Source organism: Dermacentor albipictus, chromosome 2, assembly GCF_038994185.2.
Source record: "Dermacentor albipictus isolate Rhodes 1998 colony chromosome 2, USDA_Dalb.pri_finalv2, whole genome shotgun sequence".
Classification (NCBI taxonomy): domain Eukaryota; kingdom Metazoa; phylum Arthropoda; class Arachnida; order Ixodida; family Ixodidae; genus Dermacentor; species Dermacentor albipictus.
Window position 1 is genome coordinate 191,047,097 of NC_091822.1, and position 24,635 is coordinate 191,071,731.

The following is a 24,635-nucleotide window of genomic DNA, read 5'->3' on the forward strand; positions in this document are numbered from 1 at the left end:
TGGGAGAGTGAGACTCAGCGCCCGCGGAGCATTGCCAAGCCTGAAGTGAGTGAGTACGGAAGCCTCTTGGGTGGTCCGAATTTCTTATGTAAATAGTATCTTCTATCTCTTTGACTCGGTTGAAGTTACGGCTCTGGGAGCCGGGTGGCTGCGGGCCACGGGTGCCACTACGGGCTGACTGGTATTGCGGCCTGGCACCGGGCACTCAGACACCGTCTGGGACGGTGGGCGCCGTCAACTCGGATGCCGTGTGCACCGAGCGGAGTAGGACCACCTCACAGAGCTGACCGTCTCCTCGCGGCTGCCTATAGGTCTCCTCGATTTGGCTGCACTTCCTGCACTAGTTCAGGGGGTGCAGCACTCAAGCACTCGATTTGCCAGTGCAGCTAGCGCCACCTGCACTTCGGCACTCGATTTGACGTCGTGCTGCACGAGTTCATGTACACTTTGGCACTAGACTCTCCGCAAGTTCTTTTCTCGTGCACGTAGTGCAAGGCTCTTGGTAGCAGACGACACATGCGGTTCCGTGGCCATGCGGGTGTTGGTAGACGGCATTGACGGCGCCTGTTGTTGGTAACGCAGCACGGACGCCAGTTTTCTTCAGGATGTGTACGCAGCATCTTGTTAAGGGCGCTTTCCGGGTTCAGCTGCTGCTAAGTGCACTGAAGGCCGGGATTTTCCCACAGGTCACAGTCGTTCGTATTAATTTTCCTGAGCTTACCGCTACCTCGACGTTAAGTTTACGCGAAACCACATCGGTCCGTCGTTTGAAACGTTGTGCCATATATGATTCAGAAAGGTGTGGAAACTGCGCTTGGTCATGCTTTCTGAATAATTATGCCGAAGTTGAACTAATTTCCAGGTACTAATACATAAATTCTTCCCAGAGTGTCCAGAGGACAAAAAAGGCCATCGCGCACACGTTTACGCTTGCGGCACACACCAACAAAAGAAAGACCACAGCCGCCCAGTCGCAGCAGACGAAGGCCTGAACGTTCCTGCACTTTCGTCCTCGATTTGACCGCTGCACCGAAAGCGCTAGTGTGGCGCTACACTCGCACTTCAAGAACTGGCGCTACACTGGCACGACACTTTTCTGAACTAGTGCAAAAAGTGCAGCCAAATCGAGGAGACCTTATATTGCGCTCATTTTGGGTGTTGTTTTTGGATGCCGGTTGTTGTCAGGGTAGCGACGCTTTAGGCCTAAGGCTTTACGAAGCTGCGTGTCGCACGTGGAGAGGCACAACCTGGTGGACCGTGGCGTTGAGGTGTTGCACTTTGCTTCCCTCATTTTATTTAGCCTCGCACCAATTGAAATTACTCGTTCGACTCAAGGAAGCGAGCTTCGTTCACGTGAACTTAGCATCTGAGTAGCTGCCCGATGTTTGCTAGCCGAGTTGAACATCGTACCACGTGGGCGATGGGCATGCAGAATTCCTCTCCCTTGCACTACTTTAGTGTTGGCCGAGTGTGTTGAGTGTACGCAGCGTGATTGGAGTCACCCCTGGCTTGCTGTCACCTGCACATCGTCTGCGCTGCTGCTCTGGACTACGATCGAGCCACCCCGGGCGATGGTGATGCTGTGGCCAGTTCGGCGCAGCGACTTCGGCGGCCTCCTGTATCCAGCTCGCAACCCTCGGCGGCGGACAAAAAAGCCGGCGGTCACCGACAGCTACGGTGGCTCTTGCCAGCAGGGCGCGTCGGCGCGAGCGACGCTTGCTCGTACCGACTGCTGCGTCATCGTTTCCGGAGTCCTGGCCTGGAATCGTGCCGTCGAGTCCGCAAAGCTGCTGCTGTGACCGGCGGACGCCAGCGGTGTACCCAGGGACAATGTCGGCTCACATGCTATGGACAGTGTGTGGACATTTCTTCGGTGTGGCCTCTGTTGCATGTGCTACCTTGTTCGCGAAGCACGCATTGATGTTAGACCGAGTGACATGTTTCGCTGGAATATGTAGTGATTTAAGGTTGGGGGGGATGTGGGGATGCGCGACTATCGCGCGTCCCCAGATATCTTGTTTTTCCCCATCTCCTGTAATCCCGCTTCACCGCCTGGCCTGCATGCCGCCTGCGGCGGTCGATGTGGTTGTAGCAGCGCGAGAGATGGCGCGAGTGTTGCGCTGCTAACGCCGCCGCTGCGGGGTTACTTTGGTGCGGGAAAGACAAGGCGCTGTCTCTGGGATTTGGGACAGCAAGCGGGACGGACGTCCCGTGCCGCGCGTGCGCCGACCCACGCTTCTGCGAGACCGTCTCGCGTGGCCGCCTTCGAACGCACCACCGTTGGCGTGACCGTACACGCGAACGACCAGGCGTTGGGATCCAGCGTGGGGCGAACATATTCGCTCGCTATGCGTCGGACTTCTAGATTTGTCGCGCGCCCATCGGCATGTTTTGTGGATAGCAACTCGTCTAGCAGGCATTGATCTACGAGAGGTGCAATAAATGCCCTTGTGATTGTTTGCACTACTGTGTTGTCGTTCCTTTGTCCCAAGAGCACGGGAGGAGAACGCACAAAGGTAATGAGAAACAGATTCAGCTTGCATATTACACAACTGGCTCCAGATAGGGGAGCATGCTTCATGTATGAGACCTTTATATGTGTGAGCTCGTTACATGTCTGAGCACACGTGTCAGCACACACCTCTGCTCCAAATGCATCCGCTTTTAGTTCCTTCTCCTAGTTCCCTACACAAGGGAATTCAGTGACCCTATTGCGGCCAATCAAAGTGGTCTTACTGTTCACAGAACTCTGCCTATGGTCGCACCACATTACTGGAGTGTGCCTCTGATGCCCTACTTTCAAAGCAAGCACGAGGCAATCTGTAAACGGGTGCATGCTCCTTCCATGAAAGTCGTCGACATTGGTTCCGTGGTATACATGACGGTCAGCTTGTCAGGGTGACGAGATTGGCCTTCGCGGTCATTAAGGCTTCCACACAGAGTGGCGGTTGTTTTCACCTCGAAGTGGCCTTCTTTGTTTGCACGTCAGTTGTTGTTGGGCCCTGTCACCATCTAAGCAGGTGCTGATGAAGGGGTTGCCTCGTGGGGAAGCACCCAAGGAATGCACATTGCTGATTTGGGGCTCAACAGGGGCCAGATTGACGTGAGGTGTGCAGCTGGCACATTTCATAGTGAGGCCGCATGGATTGGTGTCGCTGTAGTAGACTGAGCGTCGCCTATCACAAATATGCTCCCTGAAAAAGCATTGTTATTGCAGTTGATTGGACTTCTTCGTACACTAGCTCTCATTCGTTTCATTCCTTTAAAGCCCAGACCACACGTACGCTTGCGGACCTGTGTAAACTCGGGTTTGTTCACCCATGCATATGCAGACAGTGCAGCACGGCTTGTACATGTTGAAATGATGTGGCGTGAGCCTGGCGTACAGCTTCCCTCTATTATCATGCACTCGGGCTGCCTCACGTTGGCGCGCCTGGCTACGCAGCTCTGGCATGGTATAATCGATTCTCAGTGAGGCAGACTTATATACTGCAAGGAAATTATACTTATTTTCATTTTTCTTTTTGTGCTGATCTAACAGCTCTAAAAATATAGCAACTACATTTTTAGATATTGAATTAGCTCTTGTGGACGCAAACCGACATTCCATCATGAGGCACGGCAAGGCGCCTAGTCGTGAGCTTGCGCTTGTCCGCATGCGTACGTGGGCTCTGGGCTTACCGTAAGAACCCGCATATAATATGAACCCGCACATAGTACGAGGGGAAATTTTTGGGATGCGAAATGGAAAAAAAAAAGTGTTATCCGCGTATAATATGAGTTGGGAAAACTCGAGGAAAACATTTATTTAAATTGCACTCCGCACTTCAATCACAGTCTTCCTCAGCTGCGCTCTCTTCGGATAGTTCCTTGTCAGACATATCTTCCCAGAGGTACTCATCCTCTGTGCCATCGAGCGCGTTCGAGATGCCACACTTCTTGAATGTGCGACGCACAAGGTCGTCTGGTATGCTGGCCCATGCGTTCACAACCCACTTGTATAGCTGGCTGGCGAAGTCCGCTTCAGCCACCCGGTCGGCATCACTGTAGGCTCACCTGAGCGCATCCAATCTGCATAACACCACTTGACCGCGTCCTTGAACGGCTTGTTGACGCAAACATCTGAGATCTGAGGCTGCAGCTGAGACGTCATCCCACCCGGGATAACGACGAGTTCGGTACCGGATTCGCGCAACAGCCTCTTCACTGAGTCAACCAAATGGCTACGAAAGGCATCCAGCATCCAGCACAAGGATGGATGGGAACGACAACAGTGCGCCGGGCCGCCTACACCAAACAGACTTTATCCAATTGGGCACAAGATTCTCGATCATCCAGCCTTTCTCATGGCATCTCACGACCACATTTTTGGCAGCTCCTCACCTTTAGGCATTGTCTTACACTTGAAGACCACATAGGGCGGGAGCTTGCGTCTGTCTGTCATGCACGACAACATGACTGTAACTCGCACTCCTGTTCCCAGTGGACCAGGCATAAACTTGTTTAGAGCCCTTTTCGTGCATGGTGAGGGGTGATGGCATGTCCAGATAAACTGGCGTTTGGTCAGCATTGCTGATTTGCCCTAGCTAAAAGTTCTTTGACTTGCGCAGTGAAATAATCTGGCGCTGGAAAACCATGAGCCGCTTTTGGGCAGCTTAAGGAAAATCCAGCACGGCATATGTAGCGATAAAACCAGTGCTTGCTCGCTTTGAAGGCAGAACTCGGTAGCCCTTTTTCTCTTGCAGGCTCCTTGGCTTTTGCCTGCATAAGCTCCATGCTCACAGCTAGATGTGCTGCTCGCTGTTGGCGTATAAACTCCGTCAGGGCGAGTTCGATTTCCGGGAATGTCCCGCTCTTCAGGCCGCAAAAGCTTCATGTTCCACTGCACGCGAAAAGGGCTTCCTTCTGTCGACACCATCCGCGAATGCTTCCCTCGTTGACGCCAAACTGCCTCCTGGCCGCACTGTTGCCGATGTCCTGTGCGGCTAAAATAACCTTTCTCTCGAAAGCAGCCGAGTACTGTTTTCGTGGTCTAGACATCTTGGTCCTTCAGTGCGGAATAAAAAAGATGCACTTTGCAAAGTGTGGTTTCCAAGTGTGCTGCCAAGGTGCGCACTCAACAATAAAGAAACGATGCTGCAGTCACGCAGCCATAAGGAAGCCAAGCCGCAGCCACGCAGCGGTAACGAAACTAAAACTTCTAGCCCAAATTTCTGACTGAAATTTTTGTTTGGATCCGCATATAGTACGAGGCAAAAATTTGGAATGCTATTAACAGGAAAAATAACTCGTATTATATGCGGGTTTTTACGGTTAGTTGCGCTCTTGTATTTCGTAAATCCGGACCTCTTGCTACCAAGAGGTTTCCTGCGGTACTTATTTGTTGGGCAGCTGGCTTACCTTGTGTGCTAAATTCCACAATGAAGCGAGCATGCTGAGAAGCACGAAATCAGTAGACATTTACAAGTTAGATGGAAACAAATGTGAATTGAATCATATCATATTGAATAAATATATAATATTTGACCTGTATTCAATATTTTCAAATCATTGCACACCCCTAGTTTGAAAAGAACAATACACAAAAGCTGGGTAATTTGTATTTCACAGGATTGTTTAGATTCGTCAAACTGTCATGTGAGCGAATTATCAGATATCCAAAAGGAACCTACCGAGAGAACATTGGGTATAGGTCTCAGGGTATTGATGGCAACACATGGTCAATTGTCAATAGTATCATCTGCACTGTCTGCTGCAGAGCGCGATGTTCATTGTTCGACCATGTCTGGGTAAAGACACGAATAGTGTTTTTTATTTATTTGGTTGACCATACATGATTGTCGTGATGCAGGAGACTAAAGGTGGCACCCGGCTAAGCCTCTAGTACCACAGATGACTTGAGTCATTGCAGGGGTGCTATTCTGTAAGAGTCCACCTAGTGGACTGTCCATTCTGGCCGCTGCTGATTGGATGCAACTGTGCGAGAGAGGAGGAGATGAGCTGCCCTAGCTAATCGGCAGCGGCCGAAATGGACAGTCCTCTAGGTGGACTCTTACAGAATACCCCCCCCAGAAATTTGTGTGGGATGAATGAATCTGGGGCATGGGGCCTATCCAAAGCAGCTAGCAGTACTATAAGTGTTGTAAGGGTTGAATTATCCATGAGCGTGCATATCTTTGGATCCAGCACGAACTAGAAGGCACTTTTTGTGTCCTCCCTTACGCCGCTTTCATATACCACGATTCTGCATTGCTGTACACTTAATACTGGATTGCTTTGGATTGTGTCTGCATTGTAGTGGTATTTTAACATCACAATGTTGCCTGCCAGAACACAGTAGTACCTCGTTGATGTGATCCTGTTAAGTACGATTTCCCATCAGCAACATTCATAATCGACTCACAATACGGTTCACGATTCCCAATACAGTTCTGGAATACACAATCTTTTGGCACCTAGGTTCAGCACATTGCCAAATTGGGATCGTATGATACGTTTTCGGTTGCCAGATCTCGCAAATGAGACAAGGTGCGAGGCACGTGCAATTGCGAACAATAGGCACCCACTGCAGCAGCCTCCCGACAATACTTGCCTCATTAAAACTCCTTTCTGGGCGAGTTGGTGCATACTTGACATAAAAATTGTAATAGCACGAACACATGCATCCACAAAGTAACAGGGACAAGACACAAGCGCTGACTGTCAACTGAATTTTATTGACGTAAGTTGGATACCTTATATAAGGGGAAAGGCAGAAGTGAAGGGGGAAGGGAGTGATACAATCGGGGAGAATAACATTGCGCATCGATGAACGAACGTGCCGGCAGTCAAGGGAAGCAGACGCAGAAAAACAAGTAAACTATATAAACTAGAAATAACTTGCCTGCCTGTCTCATGTGAAAATGCTGGTGCACACTCGGCTTCCTATTCTGATCCCAGCAAACCTCCTCCCAAATTGTTGCATGCCATTTCCACAGCTGTCGCCGCTAACCCTGCTGCGATAAACATCTGCACCTATCTTTTTCATATCGTGTGGTGCACAGTGCCTTACGGCATGCTTTTTATAGGTGATAACCTAAATGTGCTGTCATTCCTTGCTGAAGATGGCATGAAGTGAGCATCGTGTTTCGCTCTCGTGGAATTTTAGGCATCGTATACCGGCATGGCTTACCAGCATAATTCGGTACAGTCTTTTGTTTCTATCCGCAGTAAGGAAATGACAGCGTTTGTCTTTGGTTACTCAAGGGTTGCTCCTGTACCCCATTGCTGAAACACCATGTCTGCTATGCACTGTGCATCCCACTGTCAAAATAATTAGACACCAAATTGATGTCATTTTAATCAGTCTCAAACCATACATCTCCATATGGTCAATGGGTACCATTCCATGAGTAAATTATCTGGATTATCTAATTGACAAGTGCAATATTGATAGGGTTTTACTGTATATTTGGTCAATAGCACAATATTTTCAGGTGGAAAGAACAGGTTGGTACATAGTCATGAGCCCTTTTGCATCTTACTTCACAGAAGTAGGATTTCTTATAATAACATTCAATTACACCTTTGCCATTTTCAGCTAAGGTTTGTCAGAGTAAGTTATTACTGTTTCTGTCATATAGTTAAAAGGCTTCATTTTTCTAAGTGCTTTTTCCAATGCAGAGTACTGCAGCATCACGTGCCTGATTGTTTTTAGCTGTTCCAGATGCAGATGACTCCTGCAAAGCCAGATGTGGAGCCACTGATTGATGAAGTATTTGACAAGCACGACCCTGGCAAGGTTTGTTTTTTTGCAGCCCAAAATACTATAGCCACTTTTCTTTTCTTATATGGTTAGGCATGGAACGCTGTTTCTCTGTCAGCTTCCTTTTGGCAGTTGTGTATTTGCAAGTTTCGTAGACTGTGACGCCACCCCCCAGACACCAGTTAATTTTTTCAAAGAGTGTCGGAGTAATTGCATCCGCCCATGGGTGGCGGTAGCGCATTTGCTTGCTTTCTTCGTGGCGGCCAGTAGGCTTGATTATCTGTTCTTATGCATTGTTTGAGCTAGATGAAATTCTAAAGCAATCGCAGGAGCTGCCTGCCGCAATGCACGCGTGAGCCTCCACTTGTTCCCCAAAGATGTGGCGTAGAAGAAAAAAAGGGTTGTTAACTTGCAAATTTGCAAGCTGGTCACACCACCGATGAAAGTGTGCAGTGCGCATTTCGTTGGCAGTGACTTCTTTGGAGCCACGTAGTTAAAAGAATGAAAGTTCTTTGCTTACGTGCATTCTTTTGTTTTTATACGGAGAATCAATGCGTTATTAGAAAAATAGAGCTTGGGACAGCGTATTGCAGCAGCGTGAACAGCGGGGCTCTAATCCCGAGTATGTATAGTGTGTGGGGTGAGCATGAGAAGTTTTTGTTCAGGTTTCGCATGAATCAACTCAGTGTGTGTGGTTGCCACAATGTCTTGTTTGGCCGGAAACACATGTTTTCAGTCTCACTTCAACCCCTGCTCCGCCGCGTGGCGAAGCACAAGTTGCGCACTTGTGGCCAGCGCAATGAGAACACACGAGTATTTAAGATAAAAACTGACATGTTTGTAGCACTTTGTCTTAGCTCTAGAGAAATGCTACAGTAATCTACATCGGAGGGTGTAGTAAGTATCGGACCGTGTTTCACCGGCCGCAGCCCGTATTAGGGTTGTCGTTGTCTAATTCCGCCAGAAACGCATGCGTTTATGTTCTGGGCTGCACCCCGTACGTCAATGCGCGGCCAAGCTTTGCAGCTACAGCAGTCCTGAAAACAAGATTTGTAGCACATAAAACGTGCACGGAATTCGTGATGTGAGCATAAAAAGCTTCTGTTGTTACTCGAACGGTAATACAACTGCACCAGCAAAAAATAAAACAACCGGCATAGCAACCGACATCTGCATGCTCTAGCATGGCGACGTACAAAAAAACGTCTGAAAATAACAGTTGTGATAACCTTAGTGATATCCTTCCTTTAATTGTCTAATATAAATGTCTGCTCACAACAACTCAATAACTTTTTTTTATGTATATACAGGGTCCATTGTGAAAGTAATGTGTATGATTTTATTATGACGCGAGTATCCATGGCAGCACGGTAAAACCGGTTGGGAAATGTGGCGAGGGTGCCAAAGCAGCAGGTCTCCAGTTTACTCTGAGCAGTGTGAGCGGATAACACGGCGCAATGGAGCGTTCGCTTGAACAGCGATACGCTATCAAATTTTGCTTGAAGCTTGGAAAGAATGCAACCGAAACATTCCAGATGCTTCAAGAGGCCTTCAAGGTCGACTGCATTTCAAGGTCACAGTTCGGGAGCTAGCACAAGGCGTTAAGGAGGGCCGGGAATACCTAGGTGGCCGATGAACCCCCGTTATGGACGCTCAACACTGACCAGAACTGACAAAAATATGGATTGTGTGGGTGAAGTTTTGCATTCCGACCGTCGATTGAGCATCCAGCAAATTGCTGACACCCCTGCACACGACCACATTTGTGGTACATGGGATAGGGACAGAGGATCTGCAAATGCGCTTGGTCTGCACGAAGCTTGTGCCAAAAGTGTTGACAGAAGATCAGAAAGATGTTGCTCTGTCAAGAATTGTGGAATTTGATTCAGAATGCGCTGACTTTAACTCTGTCGTAACCAGAGACGAAAACTGAATGTTCGAGTACGACCCAGAATCGAAAAAATAGAGCAGCGAGTGGCACACAAAATCAACCCCCCGCCCCAAGAACACGAATGAGCAAGTATTACATCAAAACGATGCTCATTGTCTTCCTTGACACCTGAGGAATCGTCCATTTTGAGTTTGTACTGCAGGGAGAAGCTGTCAACTCAGCCTTTTACCTAGAGGCGCTCAAGAGATTGAAATGCCAGGTTGCACGCCTGAGGGTTGACATCAAAGACACGGTCAAGCTCCACCATGACAGTGCCCCAAGCTACACATCCTTTATTGTTACCAACTTCCTGGCCCGGAGCAACATTCTGGTGGTCCCCCATCCCTCTTACAGTCTTGACTTGGCTCCGTGTGACTTTTTTTTGTTTCCCCGACTGAAGAGAGCGCTGAAAGGAAAGCATTGGAAGATCGTGGAAAACATCCAAAAGCATGTTACAGCATTCCTGAGAGACATTCTCGTCGAGACTTTCAGGGTGTCTTCCAGGCGTCGCAGGCACGTCTCCGCAAGTGTATTGATGCAGGGGGGAGTGTGTCGAAGAATATTAACCATTTGTATGGGTCCAGTCAATTAATGCATTTTTCCATGAAAATGTACATTGCTTTCATAACGGACCCGGTATGTACAGATTAATCTGATTCCAGCTTTTCTGTACTCCCCCCTACAGTAATGCCCATTTGGGAGTTGTAGGTATTGTAAATAAATAAATAAATAGATAGATAAATAAATAAATAGATAAACAAATAGATAAATAAATAAATAAATAAATAAATAAATGAACTGAAAAGAGCTTGAGAACATCAGTGCAGTAAAATTTCTTTGTTGCGAAACAGCATTGTGTAAAAGATAGGCTTTGTGGGCCATCGCGATTAGCACACACACAAAAAAAAGACAAGATAACATACCCCGATGAAACCTTCCCGGTCATAAATACCAGACCATGCGGCCATGGTACTTCGGTCATCTAAAACACTTATCCAGCCGAAAAAAGCTCTTCTACCGAACTTATTCCCTACTAACACCTGCTGTGCAACTTATAAATCCACTTCAGATATCTATATAGCAGCTATAGAAACTGCTAAAGACAACTACTTATCTAGTACGCTACCTGAAATACTAAAAACAAATCTTGGCAAACAGTTTTGGCAAATACTAAACCCAACAACTAACAATACTATGTCATTAAAAGATTCATCTGAAAATGCTGTTTCCGCCAACATATGCATGATCATTCTTAATGATTTATTTACAAGTCGGTTTTTGAAAACTGGTAATGTTAAATTTCCTATGGTATATTAACACTAATACTTACCTATGCATCCTGTGATTGTTGAGGCATACAGAATTAACAAAATAAGAGTTTACCGTATCATTCACCATCTGGCTGCGGCTGAATTAACAGTAAATTATATAAAAGCACTAGCCTCATTAGTCCTGATACCAACAAATATTTTCCAACAATCCCATAACTCATGTGAGCTTCAAAAGGAATGAAAAACTGGGAAGGTGGTTCCAATGATTAAATCTGGCCCCAGAAACTCTCCTCTTATCGACCCATATCCTTTAGAAGTAGTTGCTGTAAATTATTAGAGCATGTTGTTTTCACCAATCTGGCTTGCTTTCGAGAATCTAACTCATATTTTACTAATGCAGAGCAAGGTTTTCGAAAATCATAATCCTGTGAAACACAGCTAGTACCTTTCACTCGTCAACTGCATCGCATCCTGGATCGCTCATCCTGCACAGACTGTGTCGTCGTAGATTTTAGTAAAGCATTTGATAAACTATGCCGTAGACTACTACTTCTTAAATTAAGCCAACTAAATATCGACCCTAACCTTCTAAAATGGATAGAGCATTTCCTTAATAACTGCTTCCAGTTCGTTACTGCTAACGGCCGTAACTCTCCACTCGCTGAAGTTCAATCAGGTGTACCATAAGGGTCTTTGCTGGGACCAATATTATTTCTTATCTATAATTTATCTGAGTGCTGAAATATCTTCTAACCCTTTGTGAGTTCATATATGGTTTTCTAGCAAAAATGGGAAATGCTTTGCTTTTTTGAGCTCCTGAAGGCTTCAAAAATGATACTAAACAAATTTGAGGATTATAACATGCTTAGTTTATTAGAAAAAAGTGGGACGTATATGTCCCATTGGCACATTCCGTGGATTTCGGAAGTGGGACAACACTGTCCCGTTGTCTCATGAAGGCACCCTGCTGACATCGCTTTTGTGCCTATTTAGTGTGAAAGGCACCAAAACAAGTGGCACACAGGGGCACCTTGCACACCCCACACATGAACTTTGTGCGGACCTCATTTCCTGTGGTGGAGCACCACCTGCACCTTCGCCTTGCGGGCACTTTTTGTGGATTGTGGCCGCTCCCTGTGAATCGAATTTCCTCCGAGACTCCAACCATCTTTTGGCCGTTCATTCGGCCCTCCTTGTTCTTCCGGAATGGTCCAGTGCTAGTGTAGTGCCTGAACGTTTGTCCATTTATGAGTTGCCGTCCTAGAACAAGCCGGAACCACAAGTATGTTATGTCATTGTTGGCACAGTATTGAATGAATGCATTGACGACAGAAGCATCGAAGAGAAAATAAAATATTCTATACCAGGACTTCTTGGAACGCCTATCAGAAGTGTAGGCATTTCGCTTTTGATCAAATTTGTCTACGGCCCCCATCGACACGTTGTAGTCTGCCAGTGCTTTTGGGCAGATCACAGCCACCGAAGAGCCATTGGCAAGCTTCCGTGACACTTCGACAGTTTCCGTCGGATCATGGAAATTCGACAAGAGGTGAACATCTTTAGTGTCACGCCACTGATAGGCTGTGACCTGACCTTTGGAGCGCCACAGGTATTCTCCCTTCTTTAGCTTGTTGTTTCGCTTCAGTTCTTCGGGCAAATCCTTTCTGTTGGTGCGAACCGTTCCTGCGGCTAGGATGCTCCTCTCAGCGAGAGTTTCCATTAGGCGAGTGCAGGTAAAATAGTTATCAAAGAATAGCCGCGTTCCAGGCTGCACGCTCTTTGACAGAGAAAGAACGACATGCTCACCAAGGCTTTGATTGGCTGGTCTTTGTGCGTTCTTCCCTTCATACACCTGAAATTGCAGCAAATAGCCCGTCTTTGAGTCGGCCCTGCACCAGACTTTTTACCCTCTTTTTATGGGCTTCATTGGAAGGTACTGTTTCATACTAGATCTTCCTTTGAAAGCAACCATGCTCTCATCAATTGCCTGGTGAGATGACGGCGAGTACTCTTCCTGAAATTTCTTGTTCAGTTTATCAATAAGGGGTCGCAGCTTAGCAAGCCTGTCATAACCATCTTCTCCTCTTTTCTTTTATTTGCTTGGGTCGTTTACACGAAGGGAATTCATGATATACTGGAAGCGCTTGAAAGACATCACTTTGGCGATTTCTTCGCAGTTGAAAAGAGAATCACGGCTCCAGTAGTGATAAAAGTGATGTCGTGGTGACACGCTCATCAGAAGCAGCAATCCAAAATAAGCGCGCAGCTCATCACTTGTGAGCACCGCCCACTTCTTAGGGTATTTTAGTGCCCCGGCACAGTTTGTGCGCTCTACAATCATGTCCAACACTTCATCGTCGAAGTACAGATCAAAACAGTCGGCTGCCCGCACCACTGGCTTTGTTGAGAACTGAGGGTCCCATGATTTTGGAATCCCAACGCGGATCGGCGGTTCATTTGTACTCCACTTGTCACCAACTTCCTCTCCTAGCACGTCGTCTACTTCGTGATACGGCTCGACTGTTTCCCGCTTGCTTTTTTTCCTGTTCTTTGAAATTGTTGGTCGCCGTTTCTTGCGTTTGCTTGTTGGTGGACCTGCTTCGTTGTCATCTTCGTCGGGACTCGAGTCTGGTGGTGCAAGCTCCGGAACGAACTCATTCTCACTACTCAGTGCCTCGTCCTCACTTGTTTCGGACTCATCTGGCAGGCTGAAAAAGAGTTCCAGTGCCTCTTCGCGTGTGAGCGAGTCCACTGCAAATTCATAAAATCAGAAATAATAAGAATGTATCACATGTGTAGTTCCCGTCAATTAGGCCTAGCAAAATAAGGGCACGCTTTTATAGTATCCTGGCTTTGACATCACTATCGCGCGGCCAATAGCTCCGATTTTCAGATTTCTCACATCAATGCATGCAATAAGCATTGCTTTGAATGGGCAGAAAAGGAAAATCTTACCATTCATGCCAAACTCTCGTTGATCGAGTCCTACGGGAGCGAAAATTTCGAGTGCAACTTTGTAAACAACACAATTTTCATTTCTATGAACCTGAAGCGCCACCTACGGAAGCTCTTCAAAACATTAGCAGAAAACATCTTCAGACACCCATAATAGATGGCAGCACATTACGGTTACACTGCGTTTGACTGGCATCGGCTGCTAATGCATTTTTGTCAGAGTAAAAAGCGGGACCTATCTGTCCCGTTATCCCACAAAGGGCTAACATACATCTGTTCATAGATGATTGTGTTATCTTCCAGGAAATCGAAAACACGCTACTACAACACTCCAAGCTGATCTGGATAATACCTATGACTGGCGTGGAAAGTGTTTAATGAAATTAAATATTAACAAATGCAAAATAAAGCGCCTATCCAGATCTAACTCTACTCCTAGCACCTACCATCATAACGATGTTCCCTTAGATTTCGTCTTGTCATACAAATATCTAGGTATGCACATTACAAATAACTTAAATGGACCATTCATATACAGTACGTCGTTAGCAATGCTAATTGCAAGCTCAGGTACTTATAACGTAACTTTTTCAAAGCGCAGACTACTTTAATGTTACAGCTTTACAAGACTCTAATATGCTCAAAACTTGAATATGCATCTGTGATATGGAATCCCAGTCACGTTAATCTCTTCATTTGAACTAGTACAAGATAACTCTACCCATTTCATTATTTCTAACTATAACCTTGCTGCGAGTATAAACTTAAAGGGAAGCTGAAAAGTTTTCCAGAAAAAATGAGTGAAGAGCTGTACGTAATGGTTTTCAGCCCTCCGAATGCAAATATCGCATCAAAATTGAGCGAAAGAAAGCGCAAACAGATTTTATTTCGACGAAAAGTGCAGCAGCAGACTCGGGGCAGCTCGCGCACCTCGTTTCCACCTGTGATTGGTCGGGCGCCTCGTGACGTCAACAATGGTGTTTGTCCGGACCGACTACTGCCGCCACACATGAAGCACGGCGCAAGGTGGTTTGGCGCTGTGGTTTGGCGAGACATTAATGGTAAATTTCAAGAGCTTGCTTTCCTCTGAGGAGTTCGGCATCGATCCCTACGTGTACGTAGCCGGCCTCTCCAAGAAGCAAAGGATGCTGGTAGCAAGCGGTGCTTTCGACGCGAATGAAAGCGAAGTGTTAGCATCTCGTGTTAGAAATGTTCTTTGCTGAGTATGTTTTTTGCAAAGCTGTATTCACCGATCCAGTGAGTTCGTTACTGGGCAAACAACTGTACTGTTATGTTGCTGCATGCCCCCTCGGGGAACGTAAGCAGGGATGAAATCGTCGGCATTTGTGCGCTGCCCTAAAGCGGTCGGCAAGCTACACAGACGGTTTATAAGCGGGAAAAGCTTTCCGGCTCTTGCAGCATGTGTAGTGACCTTCATCAGCGCCGCCATCCGCACGCTACTCGTAACCTGAACCGTAAAGGCGGCGAATTCCATCGGCTAGGTGCGACAGCCGGTTTCTCTCTGTGTGTGAGTGGGAGCACAGCATCCTGGCGTGCGCCGGCATTCAAGCATATGCAAACTTTACATTTGCACTGCGTTATGGTAGCTGCATGTAGGCTGTTTCACAACACACGTGCAAATAGAAAATTAACCGCAGTTTGCTAGGAAACCTACGTCAAGGGTGGGAGATAAACATGTACCTCTTGTTCAACATACTAACACGGAGCTAGCAGTAAATCAAAATCAAGGTTTGGACAAGTTTGTGTATTCATAAGGTCTTCCAAGACCAGTTACTATGCGTCCACCCGCAGCCGTCCTGCCTTTGTGCTTTTGTTGCCCCTACCTTCTCGCGCTGCGTTTAGAAAGCCTGCTAGCAGCAAGTCATACTCTCACTCATGCACGCATTATTGATAAACTATGGTTGTAATCATCGTCATGGAAGTGGTTAGGGCACAGCACTGTTGTTCTTGAGCGCTTGAAATTTTTTCGATTTGCAGCAGCCTCCCAATTAGCTGCAAGCTTCTTGTCTTGCGGGAAGTAATGGAACATCGTCGCGACCGCTGGTGTTCGTGCAACCGCAGGCTGCGGAGAATGTCGGCATGATCGGCCCACCACTTCAATTGATGCTGCGCACATCAACTACCCCTCTACATACACACAACAAAGGGATGCAGGGTCGAGCGAAGCAGATTATGACGGCACGCTCGCAGAAACATGCGCTGTCAGGCACAGTCACGGAGACTGCAAAGGAACGGAACATCAATGCTGACGTCACTATGCCGCGGTTTTTGGTCTCTGCTTGCATCGTCAGCATCAGCAGCAGCGCGCAACGCGCGACGGCAGGCGGAGTGACAGCGCAATTTTAACCGGCAATTACATCGCTCCTAAGTGAAAAATCCCACCCAAAATTTTACCTGCATGGTTTATGAGGTTCTGGCATCCATATATTAGCGTCTTATTGAGTTCAACAGACTCTTCTGCTTCCCTTTAATGAAAGCTAACCTAGCACTTAATCCACTAGCTAACCGCCACAAAACCTCCAGTCTTTCACTATTTCATAAAATTTTTATCACACCACACTTCACGACGACTTCATCCTGTGGCCTCAGTACATTTCAAACAGTGTTGATCATCGCAGTAAGGTAGAATTTGGTTCATGTCACATAAACCAAATATCGTAGCCAAATATCCCGCAAATATTGTAGCCATCACCAATAACAAAGTTTTCTGTGAAGCGTTAGATAACATTGTATAATCAGGTGAATCATCATATTACCGGAACTCACTGCACTTGTTTGTTTGCTTTACACTACCTACCCTGTAACCAGTCCCCACTTTAATGCCGTATGGCGCTGAGGATATCTGAAATAAAAAATAAAAATAGGTAAGTAAATAAATAAAGAAGACCTACCTTGCAGCTTACTTGATATATTATTGCATAGTATGAGAACACTGCCATGAAACTTGTAAGCTTCCCAACATTTTAACTACTTTTCTATATCGTAGTTAAAAAATCTTCGTCGGTATGAGAGGCAGCTTTTTTAAAAATTTTTGTTCACTTTGCGCCCTTTGGTCATATTTGGCTCTTGTGCCAATAAACATTAATCAATTCACTTTATACGTGAGATGCTGATTTCTTGTGTGTGCATGTTCATCTTTGTTCGCATCAACAGACCAGATTCATTACCCTGGACGAGTACCTCGTATGGACCGTCGGCAACAACCTCACTATCAGCCTGCTCAACCTGATGTTTCAAGTGAGTTCAGCCAGATGGCTCTGTGTCTTAGAAATTTGTTTTCAGTTCGACCACATTGACAGGATATCAAAGAGTTGCATTCATCACTTGCATGTGTGTTCTTTCGGTCACCTCCCAGGTGTGCCATGTTGTGTTCGGGCTGCGACCATCTTCAAGGGAGGAAGAAGGTGACATCATCAGGTATATCCATATTACTGGCAGAGCTGCAGATTGGACTTGCAGAATACTATAACCATAAATAGGCTGACCCATGGCAGTTATCAGAAACGCCATATTTAGTTGATTGTGGCATGCCAAGGTTCATTTATCAGACTTCTTTTTCCCCTGTTAGAACTTAGCTCAGCTTTGCAGATCGCAGAAACAGATCACTGCAGAGCACTTCATCACTTGCATTTTTATTTTTGAGAACTTTTATCACATCCCTGAGGGGAAATATTGTCTTGGGCACTTGGCCCTGAGCATTCCATCCCAAGTAAGCACACCACATGCAACTTGTTACAGGTGGCAAAATGTAAGTTATGATAGCTGGGGCATTTTTCTTATTAACCAAATGGTAGTTGTATGTTGCTTTTTCCTGCATAGAGATTGTCACTTGTTGAGCTCTTGCCTTTATAAAAGCACACCATCACATGTGTAGTTGCCTTGCTTGCTCTTTCTTTTTTATGAATAAAAGACAGTCCTGCGTTACTGGCTTAGTGCTGCATGCAATGAAAGTGCCAATGATTTAAGTTTACAAGCGGTGGTGCACAAAAACAACACACTGTTGTTTCTGTACCTTTGTGTTTGTTTCCTGCTGTTTTCTATAATGCCATTACTTGCATTTTCAGGAGTTGGCTAAGAAGGGAAGAACGAAGAGGTCTAAAGCCTGGTCAAATGCTCTACCTCATTTCAATGGATTGGTGGAAGTCGTGGAACGACTTTGTTGACTGCAAGGTAAGTGTTAATGAATCTGTGTGTCTTTCCTTTGGCTCTTATTCTTGACTAAATATTCCATGGGTGCATTTCAGATCAATAACTAATGAAAATCCAGTTTATAGGAGCTTACTTTTCTCTTCTCAGCTGTCTGAAAATTTCATGTTTAATTTTTACTCTCTGTGGTGGCTTATAGTGACTATAGAATTAAGTTCGTGAGCATGGGGTCATGGGTTCAATTTCTGGGCATGTCGTCTCTATTTCAATAGAGGTGCTAAGCAAGGATGCTCATGTACAATGCTTTCAGTTTATCACATTGAACACCAAGTATTCAAAAGTAATCAGGAGCGCTCGACATCCATGTTTCTCAATGCCCCCTGTTTCTTCAGCCTGTGAACTGACTGTAAAGCATAGAGGACCGGTCATCTTCCTGTGCTTTTCTTGCACATTTTGCATTGAATTTAGCAGCACCAATCCTATTAGAAATACCCTAAAGCATGGCCACTGTATTTCAGTTCCTCTCCCACTTGCAACTCTGAAACTGAACTTGACACCCTCACATACACAGCGTGTAGAGTGGATATGTGTAAAGGAGCTCACGAAATTGGCAGTTGCAGGCAGCAGGGAGTAGCACCACATCCTATGGTGTCAGCGGGGTCAAGGTGACAAGTCGTCTGCAGCGTAAGGTGGAGTCTAGTGTTGCCCGGTCAGCGACTGATGACGGAACCGTGGTGCTGGCCAGTGTCACCAGCCTCGCCACTGACAGCCACCATCTGCTTGACCCCGTGACTGCATTTGATCCCGCTGCCAACTGCCCCAGTGTGCCAGGCTCACCCAAGTGCCCCCGGTTGTCCTCTGCTCTGCAGGTGTGTCACCGTGTTGAGAAAACCCAGTGCCCACCAAGACACTGGCTCCCTGCCACACCTGGTTATTGGACCAGTGATGTGCTAGGACACTGGGACACTGGTTGCTGGCATGTAGGATAATGGGGCAGTGCTTACAGGCCTTACATATGGCCGTCAAACACATCAATGAGTGCTCGAATCGTGCATAAATTCATAAATATGAAATAAGGAGCAATCATCACCAAAAATATGTTAATGACGATAATGGGAGAAAGTCACTTGAAGCAAGACTCAAATTCAGCTCTTTCCGTTTTGCCATATGGTCATACTACAAGGATGCCACTTTGAAAATTTTTGTAGAATGGCAAATTATTCGTAAATTTTTTTTTAATGATTAGATATTTCGTATATATGTGATTATGTTTAGCAGACACAGCACCGGGGCTCACGTGATGCTGGCTGGATTGATTATGTGGTTCATTGGAAATTTGCCACTGAAAGACCATTCAGTTTGTCATTAGATGCTGATGGCTCTGACAGAACCAACTGAAAGTTGTCTCCCATTTTATGATGGGCATAATTTTTGTGCTGCAGACTGACAGAATATGCCAACTGACCATTGACCACATGGTCTCCTAGTGATTGGCTACTGAACAGAAGTTTTTTACCAATAAGATGAGCACTTATATTTCTGCACTTTCATTTGCCAGAGCAAAGTTTTGAAGCACAAATGTACACAGTCACAAGCTAGCCGCTTACCTGAATGTAAATTTAGCGTCGCCATCCTTGGGAATGTTAGGCTCAGTTTGTTATGATTAATTTCGAGCAGCAGTAAAGCAGTCTTTATGTATAAATATCTTCAAGTTTTGTTTGTAGTGATTTTATGTCGACCATTCTTTATGTTGCAAGAGTCGCAAAAATGCAGAAAGTAGTATCTAATTTGATTTTTCAAGTTCTCATTGGAGCACTCCTGTCCATGAGGTTTTCCTGCATTTCTTGGCGGCATTAAAATCTTTACCCACAAGTGTCATACCTAGTCACAGCATAAGCATTTCTTACTAGTGACATCCTTCTTTTACTGAAATGCAGTGCCCAGAGTCATCATGTCCATCATCGTTAAACCCATCTCCAAGTGTCTCTAGAAAAGTGGTTCCTGCATTTGTACAGCGACCACCGTCAATTGACAACTCTGGCCTTGTTGCCCCCAACATCATAAAGGTAAGTGCAAAACTGTGAATGGCCCTCATTTGACTCTTAACTGTTGGTACTGTTGTAAGCACTAATCTTTTCCACTTGTAACCAGGCAAGGGAATAAGAGTCCAGGATCGCCAGTCAGCCTCTAGAGTCTGTGAAGGCGTATGTTTACCTAGGCCAATTACTGATGGGGAACCCTGATCGTGAGAAGGAAATTTACAGAAGAATAAAAATGGGTTGGAGTGCATATGACAGACACTGTCAGTTCCTGACTGGAAGGTTACCATTATCATAGAAAAGAAAAGTGTACAATCAGTGCATTTTACTGGTGCTGACATATGGGGCAGAAACTTGGAGACTCACAAAGAAGCTTCAGAACAAGTTAAGGCTGCGCAAGGACTGATGGAACGAAGAATGTTACGCGTAGCGTTAAGAGACGGAAAGAGAGTGGCTTGGATTAGAGAGCATATGGGGATAGCTGATATTTTAATTGTTGTTAAGAGAAAAAAAAAATGGAGCTGTGCAGGTCCCGTAATGCATAGGTTAGATTACCAGTAGATCATTGGGGTTATAGAATGGGCGCCAAGGGAAGGGAAGCGCAGTTGAGGATGGCGGAAGGCTAGGTGGGGCGATGAAATGAGGAAATTCGCGGGTGCTAGTTGGAATCGGTTGGTGCTGGATGGGGGAAATTGGAGATCGCAGGGAGAGGCCCTCGTCCTGCAGTGGGCATAAAATGGGCTGCTGCTGCTGCTGCTACTGCTGATGATGATGATGAATTAAAGTGGTGCTCAAATATGTTACCATTTTTTGTACTTACAGGCAGAGCAAAATGTTTTACAGCAAGCAAATACTTTCTAGAATAACACATGTAAATTTTAAGTGCTCGATATAGCCTAGGACATGTCCAACAGTTGGCATTTATTTGCTCTAAAGAACTTCAAAATCTGGACTTGGGTGCTCCAAACTGTTCCAGAATTAAGATTTTGCTGCTGCAAAAATTGCGCGGCCATGTACGCGCGGCCACGTACGAGAAGCCAGCGAGAAGACGAAGATCCCGCCGCAGCTAGAGGCTGCAACGAGGAGCTATGACCAAGATACACAACTCAAGGCCGTCCAGCAGGTCTCGGCAGCTCTAGAGAGGCAGCGACCTCGCGAAACCGAGGAGAAGGGGGCAGCACCCGGAGGAAGGGGGCGGCAGCCCTCTCGGATTCGCGGAAGTAGCGAGGAACCAAGACCTCAAGGAGCACAATGCACGAGACTGACGAAGTGGCCACGTCGCGGTAAAAGCTTGTCCTCCCTGCGTGGAGGGAGCCTAACCGACTCTGCAGGCATTTTCACTAAAGTTGTTCTCTCTCTCTCTCTACAAAAATTGCTCCAAATTTCAGTTCGTCAGTGGTACCACTGATTTCACACTGCCATGGCATGTTCATATGTTGCATTTTAGCTTTGTGAGCTAAATGTTTCACACAAGTACACACAGCCAGTTGTTTATATTCCACGCCATGCTGTGCTAACTGCCTGTAGTTGACATTTCCAAGCTGAAAGTTGTGAAACTGGGCTGGTTGTTTTATTCTTAGTACATTTAACTGACAGGCAGGGCAGTGCACAAAGAAAGCATAGAGCAGGCAAATGCAGTGGCAATTTAACAGTTGCAGTCAGCCGAATAGCAAGTTGAAACACGAAAATTGAAAGCACGAAGTGGACAAGAACTTTTCTATTGCTCTTCTCACTTTGTTTGTGTGTGTGTTCTCTTCACTAAACCAATATGAAATCATTAAATTTTGTCAGCAGGTGTAGTTCCCTTTAAAATTGTCACTGTGTGTGTTGTCAAGGTTGCTGCAGCCATTTAACATTTGTATTTACAGTGAGTCATAGTGGTTGGAGGTACTGTCTTATGCGACAGATCACAAAGTTTGTCCCTTGTGCAAGTTAGTGTCTCAAGTGACTGAAAGCGATTCTTAATGTCGTGATCATATGCTTCCACCACCTATGTGCAGGCGGCCGTTTTGACTGGTGAAGGTGGCCGTCTTGTACGCCCACTGGCCCGTGGCCGGGACTTTGAGGCAGTGCCGGAGGCAATTTGGCGGGCGCTGTTCCAGTGGTATGGGGGCTCGCCTGCACTGCCCAGACAGTTCATCCGTAGTGGGAGCACTGGTGCCACACCAGAGCTGGAGCTGTACCCACCATGCCTACGGCTGTGGCGCCACCAGCCTGCGCAGTCTGGCCCTCGACAACCAAACAGCAACAGCTGGACATCTGTAGTTGGTAGTGTGGCATCTGCCTATGGTGAGCCACACTCCATGCTGAAGTGTGTGTGCACACCTAGATCATGAGGTTGTCTGTGTCACTTGAAGAACCTGCGCCATGTGTAGCCTGAGATTTGAACAAAATCTTTAGCATATGCATTGCCTTGGAGACGCGTAGACATGTGATATTCTCGTAGTATCTCTAATATCAGTGCTACATCGGTTTGACTGGTCTTGTGCCTGTTTCTGTGTTCTCTGTGGACATCAAGTTCACTGGCGACAGGGTCGGGGACTCATCGCAGCTATATTTAAGCCACATTTACTTATTAAGTGGGTACACATTAATGAGGCTTTACTGTACTCTGGTCTGAGCAAAATGTACTGTAAGCGCACCTTTAAAATGTCTCGTATCTGTGCATACCAAAACAGTCCTTGCAGCATGCTGCGAGAACTCCATTTAGCTTGCTGTGAGGAATATGCACTGGTGGATCAGCATGATTTTTTTTTGCATGCAGTAGGGGGTGTTGCTCCAGGCCAGCCCAGCACGAATCCAAAGAGGTATTTGGCTTACCAAGCATCCTTTAGCAGGACGTCCACTTTGCGCCAGGTGTTCGACTTCCTCTGCACAAGGCTGCGACTGAGGCCAGAGGACACGCGCCTCTGGCAACTGCAGGACGAGGTGAGCTGTCATGTTTATTCTTTGTTCTTCTTAATTTGCATCACTCATCTGTCACTTTACGTACAAACAGGCTTTTTCATGTCACACAGTGTAGGACAACTGGAAGATATGCAACTGACAAGTAGGGCATATGTCATAGCCTTGTATCTTGTGTGCTTTTTACTTTTCTGATGCTTTCATGCCACATCGATCCCTTTTCCATTGCTAATTCATCCATGACCGCAAAAGTAACTCGGTCATCTAGCATGCTACTGTACTTATATGTTCTTAAAAGGATTCACAAGTTCTATGTTTGAGGGGGGTTGACAACACATTTTTTTGCTAAAACATGTTGCGCTCGTACAGCAGACATGTTAGTTACCTAGTTTCATTTGATAATTCTTATTTTGGATAGTTTGAATATTCTGAGACATCAAGTAGCCGTTTTCTTGTGCGTTGATAGTTTTAACCTACCTTTTTCTTCCTCTTGCACACAAGAATAATCTGACTCCACTTGAAGAAGAAGGCTTTACATTGGAGCAGCTTGGTATTGAAGATGGCGAGCAAATTCTTATTGAAGGTGAGCTTACATTTTATGGAATCTTTATACTATAGCTAAGGACTGTCCATCAGTCAAGGAGTTACATAGGCTTTATGAGTGATTACAGATCCAAAGACTTCCTCGCACACATGGTGCCAATACTACTGCCTTATGAAACAGGCCAGCAGTCTTTGAAACATTTAAAGGCAAAGGGAAATTGAAATGGTATAATTGTCAAGGAGCACATATTTTGTTTTACTTAAAGGTGAACACAGAAAAAAAAGGTAAATATAAAGTGTGGCCTATGGTGATTGAAACTGTTGCATGTTAAGAAACCATATGTTAGTTAGCAGGCTATTCATTTCTCCATAGTCTAGTCACAAATTACTTGCCTCTTGATTATGTGGTTTCATTTACCTTTTATATTTAATGCCTTAGCATTAGGAGTGTCAAAGGAGAAAAAGTTTATAAAATGTGCAAAACCAGTCTTGTGGTAGAGTGGAGGTGGCAGAGCTTACAAGAGCGTGGGTGGTCTAAAAGCCAGTATGAGCTGGGAAGGGGAGAGAGTGCAGTGTAGCTGTGAATGGGCACCCGAGAGAGGAAAAGGGCCACTTCCCTGAAGTGCCATTACCTCAGTCTGCTCCGGACCACCGTTACTTGCATTTCACTCCTCAAAAGCGCAAGATGTGTGTCGAGCGAGCTTAAATGATCTGCAAAGCTAAAGAAGTGCGATGTAGTGCCCGATACATTTCTCTCGCATTTGATGCCAAATTGCCACTCTTCTTAAAATTCTTCTTTCTTATTCAGTGAGAAATAAAGACCAGACATGGCCAGAAGAAATGTCTTGCATAATCAACGCCAAGGTGGATCAAAAGAACCAAGGTAAGCAGTTTCATTTGTATGGACTTTGTGTAGGAACGCAGTTCCTTGTGTGGTAGATGGAAATTTACCGTATCTACTCACATAATGATCACACTTTCTTGTAAAAAAAAATTATCAAAAATTCAGGAGCGCGATCGTTATGCGGGTTAAATTTACCGCGAAAAGAAATTTTTTCTTTTCATCCCGCAACAAACAGGCT

The 24,635-nt window shown here is 45.8% G+C and overlaps 3 protein-coding genes across 8 annotated transcripts in view; 1 reads left to right on the top strand and 2 right to left on the bottom strand.

Moving 5' to 3' along the window:
• Usp32 (Ubiquitin specific protease 32) overlaps positions 1 to 24,635 on the top strand; it is a 121,009-nt gene that overhangs the window by 26,472 nt on the left and 69,902 nt on the right. For 3 of the 6 annotated variants that reach the window (XM_065427386.1, XM_065427391.1, XM_065427390.1), the window contains 11 exons: positions 7,580 to 7,594; positions 7,697 to 7,780; positions 17,075 to 17,158; positions 17,277 to 17,338; positions 17,986 to 18,091; positions 18,682 to 18,936; positions 20,005 to 20,133; positions 22,107 to 22,395; positions 22,871 to 23,034; positions 23,512 to 23,593; positions 24,362 to 24,436. In XM_065427386.1, the coding sequence (XP_065283458.1) occupies positions 7,580 to 7,594; positions 7,697 to 7,780; positions 17,075 to 17,158; positions 17,277 to 17,338; positions 17,986 to 18,091; positions 18,682 to 18,936; positions 20,005 to 20,133; positions 22,107 to 22,395; positions 22,871 to 23,034; positions 23,512 to 23,593; positions 24,362 to 24,436 (1,345 nt within the window). The remainder of the gene's footprint in view (positions 1 to 7,579; positions 7,595 to 7,696; positions 7,781 to 17,074; positions 17,159 to 17,276; positions 17,339 to 17,985; positions 18,092 to 18,681; positions 18,937 to 20,004; positions 20,134 to 22,106; positions 22,396 to 22,870; positions 23,035 to 23,511; positions 23,594 to 24,361; positions 24,437 to 24,635) is intronic. The other 3 variants (XM_065427387.1, XM_065427388.2, XM_065427389.1) reach the window with 3 other exon arrangements.
• LOC135898465 (piggyBac transposable element-derived protein 4-like) lies at positions 11,855 to 13,275 on the bottom strand. The gene has a single exon (XM_065427393.2). It carries the CDS (start codon positions 12,663 to 12,665, stop codon positions 11,931 to 11,933), a length of 735 nt encoding a protein of 244 aa, XP_065283465.1. The 5' UTR covers positions 12,666 to 13,275; the 3' UTR covers positions 11,855 to 11,930.
• LOC139056464 (uncharacterized) lies at positions 13,038 to 13,919 on the bottom strand. The gene is made up of 2 exons (XM_070534712.1): positions 13,901 to 13,919; positions 13,038 to 13,696 (listed from the first exon to the last, which is right to left on the bottom strand). The coding sequence occupies exons 1-2, from the start codon at positions 13,905 to 13,907 to the stop codon at positions 13,038 to 13,040; spliced, it is 666 nt and encodes a 221-aa protein (XP_070390813.1). The 5' UTR covers positions 13,908 to 13,919.

Excerpts from the sequence above, each read along its gene's own strand:
- LOC135898465 (XM_065427393.2), bottom strand. The coding sequence starts at position 12,665 with ATGGAAACTCTCGCTGAGAGGAGCATCCTAGCCGCAGGAACGGTTCGC.